Genomic DNA, 12,504 nt, shown 5'->3' with positions numbered 1-12,504 from the left:
ATAACCCCTTTAACCCCTTAAGGACAGAGCCTGAAATGGCCTTAAGGACAGAGACAAATTTTATGAATATGACCTGTGTCACTTTAGTCATTAATAACTTCGGGATGCTTTTACCTATCTGGCTGATTCTGAGATTGTTTTCTCGTGACATATTGAACTTCACATTTCCAGTAAAATGGAGTCGATACTCATAACGAATCTTTATGAAAAACACCAAAATAGCGTGAAAATTTTTGAAAAAATGCATTTTTCCAACTTTGAAACCTTCCTGCTTATACAGAAAATGGTTATGCCACATAAATTATATATTAAATAGCATTAGCAACATGTCTACTTTATGGTGGCAGCATTTATTAAACTATATTTAATTTTTTTTAGACAATAGAAAGCTTAAAACATTAGCAGCAATTTTCCAAATTTTCTGTAAAATTTCAAAATCAGATATTTTCAGGGACCTGTTCAGGTTTAAAGTGTATTTGAGGGGCCTGTATGTTAGAAAGCCCCACAAAGCACCCCATTTCAGAAACTGCCCCCCCCAAACTCTGCAAAAGCACATCCAGAAAGTGTTTTAACCCTTTAGGGGAGTCACAGAAATAAAAGCTAAGTGTGTAAGAAATTTGAAAATTTTTATTTTCTGTGCAGAGATTTTATTGTAATCCAATATCTTTCATAATAATAAACCTATTAGCAGAGAAATGCACCCCAATATTGATTGCCCCGTTTCTTCAGTTTATAGAAATAGCCCATATGTGGCCCTATTGCGCTATTTGACGCAACCACAAGCCTCAGATATAAGGGAGCGCCTAGTGAATTTCAACGCCTCCGTTATATTTGGTTATTTTTGACCGTACCACTTCAGGTTGGCAGAGGCTCTGGGGTGCCAAAACATTAAAAACACCCCTAAAGGGACACCATTTAGAAAACTAGACCCCTCAAGGAATGTAACAAGGGGTGCGGTGAGCATTTGGACCCCACAGGTGCTTCACAGATTTTCAGAACAATGTGAAAAATTCAATTTTTTACACTAAAATGTTGTTCTAGCCTTCATTTTTCATTTTTACAAGGGGATAAAAGAAAAAAAACAAAAACAAACGTGTAGCGCAGTTTCTCCCGAGTACAGAAATACCCCACATGTGGACATAAAGTGCCAAGCGGGCGCAGGACGAGCCTCCAAAGGGAAGGAGCGCCAATTGGCCTTTGCAAGCTGGATTTTACTGGAATGGATTTCACGGGTCATGTCGCATTTACAGACCCCTCGTGCTGCCAAGACACTGGAAACCCCCCACAAGTGACCCCATTTTGGAAACTACACCCCTCAAGGAATCTAACAAGGGGTGCAGTGAGCATATGGACCCCACTGGTGACGGGCACAAATGTGGAACAATGTGACGTGAAAGGGAAAATTTTCATTTTTTCACTTTCTCGGCACAAATGTGGCCGTCATCAAGGGGTCCATATCCTCATTGCACCCCTTGATAGAGTCCTTGAAGGGTGTAGTTTCCAGAATGGGGTCACTTGTGGGGGGTTTCCACTGTCTTGGCAGCACAAGGGCTCTGTAAATGCGACATGGCGTTCATCATCCATTCTGGCCAAATCCAGCCTCCAAAATCCAAATGGCGCTCCTTCCCTTCGGAGGCTTGCCCTGCACCCACATGGCGCTTTATGTCCACATGTGTGGTATTTACGGACTCAGGGGAAATTGCTCTACACATTTTGTGTGTTTTTTTCTCTTTTAACCCCTTGTAAAAATGAAAAATTTAAGGCTAAACCAACATTATAGTGTAAAAAATTTAATATTTAATTTTCACGCCATATTGTTCCACATTTGTGCCCGTCACCAGTGGGGTCCATATGCTCACTACACCCCTTGTTACATTCCCTAAGGGGTGTAGTTTCCATAATGGGGTCAATTGTGGGGGGTTCAACTGTCTTGGCAACACAGGGGCCTTTTAAATGCAACAAGGCCCTCGGAATCCATTCCAGCCAAATCCAGCCTCCAGAAACCAAATGGCGCTCCTTCCCTTTGGAGGCTTACCCTGCACCCACATGGCGCTTTATGTCCACATGTGGGGTATTTCCGTACTCAGGGGAAATTGCTCTACACATTGAGTGTTTTTTTTTTTATCTTTTAACCCCTTGTGAAAATGAAAAAATCAAGACAAGATCAATGATTTAGTGTAAAAATTAAACATTTTTTACACTAAATGTTGGTCTAGCCTTGATTTTTTCCTTTTCCACAAGGGGTTAAAAAAGAAAGTGAACACAAAACGTGTAGGGTAGCTTCCCCTAAATACGAAAATACCCCACATGTGGACATAATGTGCCATATTGGCACAGGGCAAGCCACCAAAGGGACAGAGCGCCATTTAGAGGCTGGAATGGAGGATGGAGGCCATGTCGCATTTACAAAGGTCCTGTGCTGCCAGGACAGTAGAAACCCCCCACAAGTGACCCCATTATGGAAACTACACCCCATAAGGAATCTAACGAAGGGTGCAGTGAGCATATGGACCCCACTGGTGATATACACATATGTAGAACATGTGCCGTGAAAATAAAATTTTTTTTTTTTTTATTTTCACGTCCCAAATGTGGCCGTCACCAGGGGGCCATATCCCCGCTGCCCCCCTTGTTAGATTCCTTATGGGGTGTAGTTTCCAGAATGGGGTCACTTGTGGGGGTTTTCTTCTGTCCCGGCAGCACAAAGGCTCTGTAATTGCATCATGGCATCCCCTAATGGGAATGGCGGCCATACCTACTTAGCTGGGGAAAAGGGACAATTCTAATTTATTTGGGGGTATTAGGCCAATTATTAGTTTATAAGGTTGAAAATGACAGGTGTCCATCAAATTCAACCTGTGTTGATCCAGAGGAAGGCAAAAAACCCTAGTGAGGCAGACGACAGGAGCTTTATCACAGGGGAAAAATTCCTTCCTGACTCCATAATGGCGATCAGAACAATCCCCAGATCAGCGTGACCCCTGAAATAGGAATAAGGGACAGAATTTAGATAATGTAGAACCTCAATGACGTGTGGTACGCCTTGAAGCGATCCAGTATGCAGAGGCCGGGGAGATCAGGACAGGTGTCACACAGGAAAATGGTGTCCTTCCTGATCCCCCTGTTATGCCACACTCTGCACTTTTTCTGGGGTCTCCTGTTTTCCAGTGTGGGGGACGTCACCTGGAAAATGTTGCCCTGGTGCGATATGGGGTCCTTCATATCCAGAAGCGCTGGGTCCGCTCCATGGCTGCTAAATATTATGGCTTTATTACTACTTCTGATATTTTCGGATTGTGCCGCAAGCTACAGTAGCTCGGGCAGCGAGAGACCAGAGGAGGGGGGTGCTGGTACAAAAAGTTATCCCCGTACAGGTGGTAACCTTTATCCAGCAGTAACTACATCAAGAAGAACAGCTATGCCAAAAAGAACCAAAGCACACCAAAGAAAATAATATATAAAAGTACTTTATTATGACAGGTACAATACTAGAAATCCAAGGTCCCAAAAGCTAAAAACAATTAAAATATAAATCCCGTTGGGGGGTACCATACCAGGTACCCCCCAACGGGATTTATATTTTAATTGTTTTTAGCTTTTGGGACCTTGGATTTCTAGTATTGTACCTGTCATAATAAAGTACTTTTATATATTATTTTCTTTGGTGTGCTTTGGTTCTTTTTGGCATAGCTGTTCTTCTTGATGTAGTTACTTTGATTTATATGCTTACCATTTAGCACCCATCACTTACTATTGGGTTGTGCATGTCCAGATACTTTTTGCTTGGTTCATACTTTATCCAGCAGTGGGAAGATCAGTTCCCGGACGATCTCCCCACTAACTCTGAGGACGGGAGGGGGGGAGTGGGTTCATCTGGGGGCATCTGGGGCTGGATTCGGGTGTCCCTTCCTTCGTACACTGTAATGGTACATGTACACTGCGGAATGGCGAAGGATAACCCTTTGTGCATTCCGCAGCTGGCACCCGCCGGCGGACTGATGCGGGCGTGCGTCTCCGCTCGTGTCACACTCCATTCTATGCACAGGCGGATTCTGCCCTCTGTCCAAAGAATGAACGTGTTCATTCTTTGGACGGACAACGGAATCCGCCCGTGCATAGGATGGAGTCTATGACACGGGCGTAGACGCACGCCTGCATCAGTCCGCCGGCGGGTGCCAACTGCGGAATGCACAAAGGGTTATCCTTCGCCATTCCGCAGTATGCACCTACCCTAAATCTGTAAGAGTACCCTGAGGTACTGTCACAGAGTTTGTAGAATTTCACGCCATACCGTGATCTCTTATTGGGACGGTACTGGCGGAAAAGATGTGTCTGCGGGGCAGCATACGCTACGCTACCCCCAGACACGTCACTGGATGATGATGATGATGAATGGAGGAAAGAAGGATCCTCCCATTCATTCTCTCTGGTTGTTTCGGTGTTGGAGGCAATAATAGCATATGCGTCCGACGCCGAAAACACCCTGGGGGCCATCTTTATACGGGGACTAGTATATGGGGTATGTAAATGTTTATTGTAAAACTTTATTTCATGTAGTGTAGTGTAATGTAGTGTTTTTTAAGTTTTTTTGACAGTAAGAAAATAATATCCCTACGCCAAGAAAGGAGCTGCTGATAAATGCCACACTTATGTGTGGCACTTTTCAGCAGACAGTGGCGGTAGGATATAGGGGGGAAAAACGCTCCTACGCCAAAAAGGAGGAGTTGCTGATCAGTGGCGCACTTACGTGCGATGCTGATCAGTACTCACCGGCGTTAGGGCGCAAAAAAAGTAAAAAAAAAAATTAGGGGAAAAAAAAAAAATCTTTTTAACCCAAAGCAACTGATCAGTGAATGATATTCACTGATCAGCCGCTAGGGGGCAGTAGAGAGAAGATTGCCGGAGATTACCGAGGCCCGCCGAACAAGAAGACCCGAGTGTTTCCGAAGATTTCCGACGCTGGACGAACGAACCCGGAAGCGACACGAAGAAGACGCGAGGACGGCGCGGACCAAAGATCTTCGCTCCGGATGGCCAGATCACGTGAGTATGGTACACCTGCACCACACACACCTGTTCTGCACCCCTCAGCTACCTAGCTGAGGGGTGCAGAACTCGGCAACACTGTTTTTTACAGTTAGATCGCCATGATGGGCCGGCCGGTACTGGCCGGCCTATCACGGCGATCGTGGGGGTGGCATCGGCGCCATCTTTGTTGGGGACACTAATGGCGATTGGTGCTATCTCGGACAGCACCAATCGCCATTGCTTTCCGGGCCACCGGGTCAAAGCTGTTTTCAGCTGCTATATGCTGATCTGTATTGATCAGCATATAGCAGCGATCGTCGGCACGGGAGGGGTTAATCACCCCCCGTGCCGACGAGTAGAGATGGCCTGCTATACATTATAGCAGGCCATCTTCCCCAACCGCTGTGTGTGAACACACAGCGATCGGGGGAAACATCGGGCGTACGTATACGCCCGTTTGCGTTTAAGCCCACCCTGCGGGGGCGTATACGTACGCCCGATGTCGTTAAGGGGTTAATGTCTTAGGATAGATATATGCTTATATCAGGCATGTTTACGTTCAGTAGTTTATATTTTCATCTAAACTAATCTACTACACTTTTATTAAAAGATAGCTAGCTAGTTAGCAAGATGATAGATAGATTATAGATAGATAGATAGATAGATAGATAGATAGATAGATAGATAGATAAATCCAAAAATTTTGCGGCACATCCGTATATTGAAAAAAGATGTGGTATTTATTGGTACATCAAAAAGCAAGTGCAACGTTTCAGTCTCATCTCGAGACCTTTCTCAAGGAGAGGTCTTTAGTTAGGGTTAGGATGGCTGGGCCCTATAGCAAAATTTTGATTGAGCCTTCCTCTGAATGACCACTAAGCCGTCAAGTGTATTCATAACTGTATAACTGCAAGCGGTGGTCAGGATTGCTTTCAGTTAAAGCGACTCTGTACCCACAATCTGCCCCCCCCCCCCAACCACTTGTACCTTCAGATAGCTGCTTTTAATCCAAGATCTGTCCTGGGGTCCGTTCGGCAGGGGATGCAGTTATTGTCATATAAACAACTTTTAATCCGGCAGCGCTGTGTCTAACGGCCGGGGCTCACATTTGTGTATGCATTAGGCTGGCACCACCTCTCTGTCCTTCCTCCTCACCCTCCTCATCATTAGGAATGATCCAGGAACATTAACTGCTGTTTGAGCTTTGCACAGGTGTTTTAACTTTCCAGCCCATGTTCATTATACACACAGGTGGAGAATAGGAAGCAATCTGCCTGGAGCATTCCTAATGATGAGGAGGGTGGGGAGGAAGGACGGAGAGGTGGTGCCAGCCTAATGCATTTACAAATGTAAGCCCCGGACGTTAGACACAGCATTGCCGGATTAAAAGTTGTTTTTATGACAATAACTGCATCATCTGCCGAACGGACCCCAGGACAGATCTGGGATTAAAAGCAGCTATCTGATGGTACAAGTGGTTTGGGGGGGGGGGGGGTCAGATTGTGGGTACAGAGTCGCTGGGGATATTTGGAGAACCCGGAGGCCTGCTCGGCCACCTAGTGCTGCAAATGATGACGCTCAGGGGGCCCAGTGTATTGCAGGAGTAGTCCACGGGGCCCCCTGATGTAGCAGGCCCCATAGCAGCCGCTATTGCGGTTACAGTGGTAGTTACGCCCCTGATCTAGGGCCATCTCCTTGTGGTGGATGGGGAAGGAGGTACCCTTTGATTAAGATAAAAGCCATAAGTTTACCTACGTGATTTCTGTTGCAGTTATGTAGTTTAAAAAGTATGGGTCAGCATCAAGAGCTATTGCACATTGTGCTGTGCTGAGATAGATAGATAGATAGATAGATAGATAGATAGATAATAGAAAAGGAGGAGTCGCACATCCAGATAAATGTGGCGCGTGCTTGAGGAGTTAAATCACCAGGCAGATTCCCCAAATATTCGACCAAGAGTCCCCAGCTTACCACCTGAGCTGGTGTGCTGTGGACTATTGGTCGTATAGATAGATAGATAGATAGATAGATAGATAGATAGATAGATAGATAGATAGTGATTGTCCTAAGATTATTGGCCCTATGTTCCCTTTGGTTAGATTTTCACCATTTTGATTCTCCACTTGATTTTTCTGTCAAATGAACATCACAAGCAGATAATACCTACATATAAATGTGTGAAGAACTGAACAGCTGAGCCCTCAGCTTCCTCATCTCGTGTGGAGGGTGTGCACAATATGCTCGGAATATATAGATGTAGCTGAATATTAGAATGCTGCAGATGTGTTAAATAAAGCACTGGCAAGAGTGTTGCATCTTTGATCACACAATGGATAGAACTGCATCTTTTCCCTGTACTATTATGGGAATCACCTGGCATATTAACACCTTGAATAGGAAATATGACGGCTTATTTTTTGGAGCATAATCTGTGGTTATGATTAGTACTAATTGGAGTACATATGGATTTTTGATCATTTTTTATTTTGTTTAATAAGAAAAAATAGACTGAACAAAATCAATAAGTGGCTTTTTTATTTATTGGTATTCACCATAGGAAAAAAAACTTGATAAATTAATGGCCCAGGCCATTACAGATATAGTGAAAAAGTTTTTGTGTAGTTTTGTTTTTAAGCCATAGTACAGGACAGAAAAAATTCTGTGGGAATTATTTTTTCTAAAAAAGCTTTATTGATTTTTTTCTTTTAAAATTTTTTATTAATTGAAAAGTCTTATTAGCAGTCAGTAGGGGGTTAATATAATGTCTCAGTATTCTGTACCATTAGCATTGGTTAATGATGAAGGAAAACTTTAATTAAAGCCCAGACCTCAGTAAAATAAAGGAGCAGGCAAAGAGTACCTGACATAGAGCGAACAATGTGTCTGTATGAGGCTTTGATCGATGGGTTTCGTCAACTCGCCGACAATTATTCTCTGAGGTGTAATACAAAAACAGAACATTTCTCTCCCTCGCCTTATTTTAAGACTTGTTATGGTTTCTGATATTCGTTGTAATTAAGATGTGTATTGATTCTGAAACGGTAGAACAATAGGAAAAATTATGACTAGTATATTACATTTTGTGTATTGGAGAGTTCCTGCAAATCAATATCCTGCCACAGATCACCTTCACACTGTAATGAGAGGATAAATAAGTGAAAAAGCTATTATGGATTAGTCCGAGAAAAACTAACACATAGTAGCAGACAATATCCTAATTATCAAACTACACAATTGTACATTTGGACCATGTGTTTCCATCTCTTTTGTGCTTTTTATGTTTACCATGCTGTTAAAATAACTTTAACTTTATTTTACGGGTCTGTATAACTTTAGAGATACCAAAAAATCTTTTTATGTAAACTTGGCCATATGACGGCTTATTTTATTTTATTGCTCTACCTTTGTAGTGCATACCATTTTTTTTTTGGTGGGGGGGCTGATATTAAATGGCCAGGATCAAAGGTATCTCAAATCCTGGCCATAACATTACGAGAAGAGATGATCGAACATCGGAAAATCATAGGTTCAATCGAACTCAAACATTCTCGAACCTGCCGCATTTGATTGCTGATGCCTTCCCGGTCCATGCAGAAGGAGGACCGCCTGGAATTTTGGGATTCGGCCTAGGTAATAGGCTGTATCACTAAATTCCAGGTGGTCCCCAGGCACGCCCCTTCTTCTGCACGGACCGGGAAGGCATCAGCAATCAAATGTGGCAGGTTTGAGAATGTTCGGGTTCAATTGAACCTACGATTTTCCGATGTTCGATCATCTCTAATTACAAGGGCAAAGCTTTTCGACATAGAAGCCTTAGACAAAGCATTTCCTGTATGTCATGAAGCATGAAGTAGTTAATCCAGTGAGTGGGTGCAGAAACAACTACTTCTTTATATAATACTTTATAAACTCCATGCATCTTTTCTTTATAAAGTGCTTTTTTTCATATAGATGTTGTGAAGTACTATAAGTATGTAACAGTATCATTATTTTCATAGAGTGATACTTTTGGAAAAATGCATTTGTAGAAAGAGCACTTAAATACATTTAACTAAGCAGCAGATGATTATAAACTGCTGGCTGAAAATCTCATGGACTTTTCACTTTCTTCCCCCTTTTCTATTCTTTGGATGAGAACAGCAAAATAATTGTAAATGTGTAGATAGGTTCCTGTAGTTAATCTCTGAATACTGCTGGATCACCTTGTCAGTAATGGACTCTTACCTAACACTTCATTGTTCAAAACTGTGCTTATTATTGGTGAAAAAGCCTAGCAATTGCTTCACCTCCTCTCTGAGTGACCACCATGTGAGTACGACACTGGAAGCTGTCACAGGAAGTTCTATTGGTACTGGTAGGCATTAGGTTTCTCACCTAACCAATAGAATTGTAAGCTATATTCTATATGTGTATTAAAAAAAGTCTGGCAAAGTCATGATGAAGCAAGCAGGAATAGGCTTTCTGTGGCTATTAAAGGGGTAGTGCGGCGCTAAAAAATTATTCACAGAATAACACACATTACAAAGTTATACAACTTTGTAATGTATGTTATGTCTGTGAATCGCCCCCTTCCCCGTGTCCCACCACCCCCGCACGTGTACCCGGAAGTGTGTGTTGCATTATACATTACCTGATCCGTGCCGAATCGCTACCGCCGCCCCCCCTCCGCCGCGTCATCAGCCGCTCAGCCGCGATTGGCTGAGCGTAACTGTGGAGGGGGGACGACGGCAGCGATTCGGCCGTCCGTCCAAAGATGACGTTTGGCACAAGATGGCGGACAGCCCTCGACAAGGATAAGGTAATGTATAATGCACCACACACTTCCGGGTACACGTGCGGGGATGGTGGGACACGGGGAAGGGGGCAATTCACAGACATAACATACATTACAAAGTTGTATAACTTTGTAATGTGTGTTATTCTGTGATTAATTTTTTAGCGCCGCACTACCCCTTTAATACTCACCAGCCTGATGTAAAGCTAAAAAGCAGAAAAGATGCACCAGAGTTATGAAGCTTATCTTCTAAGCCAACAATCAGTGCTTGCATGTGCGTGCCATCGGAATTGTGTATTGAATGTGTGTGGCAGCTTTAAAGCTTATATACATGATTGTACCTTGGCTTCATACATTCATTCAACCTTCGTTCAACCTTCAAATTGTACAGAGCACCCAACTTCAAGCCTTAGTGCACCTCTCTATTTTCTGTCAGATTATAAATAGATTGTGGGTATCTTCATGATACAGAACCATTTGGAGGCAATGAAACAGCGGTATACAGAGTGCCAATGGCTCTGTAGTATGGAGCAATTGGAAAGTCCCAATGATTAAAGACATAATGGCTGCCAACATTGTCAACAATGCATTACTTGAGAGCCACCAGCCTCCAAATGATGTAGAGCACTGTATGTGCTGTGGGCTGGGTGTAAGACTCTCTATGTGTCTCTATTTAATGCAGTAGGCCAACTTACTGTGTTAACTCAATGTAGCCTGGCTACAATAGTGTTGGCACACAATTGGCCTTGTGGTGCCATTTTTATGTTTAAATTGTGAACCACACTGCAAAGCATGGTGAATGGAGAGAAAGCAGGACACAGAAATCACCTACTGTATGTAGCACACTACCATTGCATTTGAACCATGCCTAGTATCATTTTAAAGGCATTAGTGTTAAACCTTTACCATCCAATTCATTTCATATATGACAGTGATATAAATCTCCAGTTCATGTTATAGATGACATTGCAGTGCTATACCTTCACTAGCACAGTAAAACTAATTGCAGACCAAATGATTTTACCCTTTTTCCTTTCTACAAACTGTTATTACCTAGTAGCCGGCTTTGTTTCACAGAAAAAAGAGGCAGCAGGAATCCTCATGTAGTAACGCCATGCATTGTTTTCTACTTCTGTGTATCAGCACAGAATCTCATGAATTACTGGTCTCATGAATTACTGTAGTCTTTATATTTATTGGACATCCTAAATGACAAGATGATTAAAAAGAGAGTTTTATGTATTTCATTCACAGGTATCCTCTACAAAGGCAGTGGTGAAAACCAGTTTATTTCTGAGCAGCCACCTGTTATTAGCTGTATTATGGGCAACGGCAGACGACGTAGCATCTCATGTCCAAGTTGCAATGGCCAAGCTGATGGCAACAAACTTCTAGCCCCTGTGGCTTTAGCTTGTGGAATAGACGGAAGTTTATATGTGGGAGATTTCAACTTCATACGGCGTATTTTCCCATTGGGGAATGTAACCAGTGTATTGGAGCTTAGGTAAGTTCATTTTTCTTGCTACAAAAAAATGTCTCCTATGTGATAAAAATGAATCTAACAACACACATAAATGTATGAAAGAACTACACATACAGTACATTCAAATGGATAAATATTTCTTAATAGAGGTTGATAAAGCTTAGGGATTGCCAAATAAATAGCGGCATACCCCTTCCTGTGGACACCACTTCAGGGATTGTCCAGAATTAATGACAATGGCTGCCTTCATCCAGAAGCAGCACTACACATGCCCATAGGCCATATTTGTAGCCTTAACCAACCAACCATTTAGTATGGTAGCCTGACATCTCACTACCACAAGTATCTAGATTTATACAAGTGACTGTCCAGTGAACGTGAAGGATGCGTGATCATACTGTTCTCATTGCCAATCCTGCCTTTGACAGGAGCCACTACTCTTGCACATACTTAAATGGCACTCCTAAGGCAATACCATCCTCACAACATTTAGTTCACTTTTGCATCCAGACCACCTAATGTTAAAGGGGTTTTCTGGGATAAATGCTTAATTAGCCATGCTGCCGGAACTGTGGGGGACATGAAAAAAAATGGCTGGCCAGCATGGAGTCATAGTGGGACAGGTAATTATACACTACTGTCATGTCCCCCGCAGCCCTGGCAGCATGCTGATTAAGCATTTATCCCAGAAAACCCTTTTGAGGAAGTGGTTTTAAATACAGTATAGCATACATAACCTACAATATGCTAAATATCCTGTTTTTGTGTTGAAAATATCGGTCGTTGTTAAAGATGTTCTCTGCCACCATACTTATTTGTTAAAGCTGACACCTCAGAATGTTGTAAAAAAAAAAGTAGTGCTCATGTTAGTGACATTCCGTCACCTCTGTCCCTACACATGCCAGTTTCACTGCCAGTCTCTACTTTCTGATCTCCCAACATTGACATGTGTCCAGTTGTAGCCAATCACTTTCCGCAACTGTGACCCATTACTGCCAGTAATCATAATTTCAGTTTTGAGAGGGACAAAGAAGTAGTGACTAGTGGTGGATCTGGGGAGCATTGGAGAAACACAAGGTGATTGGTGAGATGAGTACTACTTAAAAAAAATTTAAATAAATTGTCTTCTTGCCTATAGCAACCAATCATAGTTTAAGGGATTGTCCAGCATTAGCAAACTTTTGCTATATGGCTGTGGTCATATAAAAAATTATAAACA

General features: G+C 42.7%; 1 protein-coding gene across 13 annotated transcripts in view; it reads left to right on the top strand.

Moving 5' to 3' along the window:
- TENM3 (teneurin transmembrane protein 3) overlaps nt 1-12,504 on the top strand; it is a 1,065,662-nt gene that overhangs the window by 975,595 nt on the left and 77,563 nt on the right. For all 13 annotated transcript variants that reach the window (XM_069977777.1, XM_069977778.1, XM_069977779.1 and 10 more), the window contains one exon: nt 11,057-11,306. In XM_069977777.1, the coding sequence (XP_069833878.1) occupies nt 11,057-11,306 (250 nt within the window). The remainder of the gene's footprint in view (nt 1-11,056; nt 11,307-12,504) is intronic.

Source organism: Dendropsophus ebraccatus, chromosome 7, assembly GCF_027789765.1.
Source record: "Dendropsophus ebraccatus isolate aDenEbr1 chromosome 7, aDenEbr1.pat, whole genome shotgun sequence".
In the NCBI taxonomy this organism is placed as follows: domain Eukaryota; kingdom Metazoa; phylum Chordata; class Amphibia; order Anura; family Hylidae; genus Dendropsophus; species Dendropsophus ebraccatus.
This window is presented reverse-complemented; position numbering and strand designations above follow the sequence as displayed.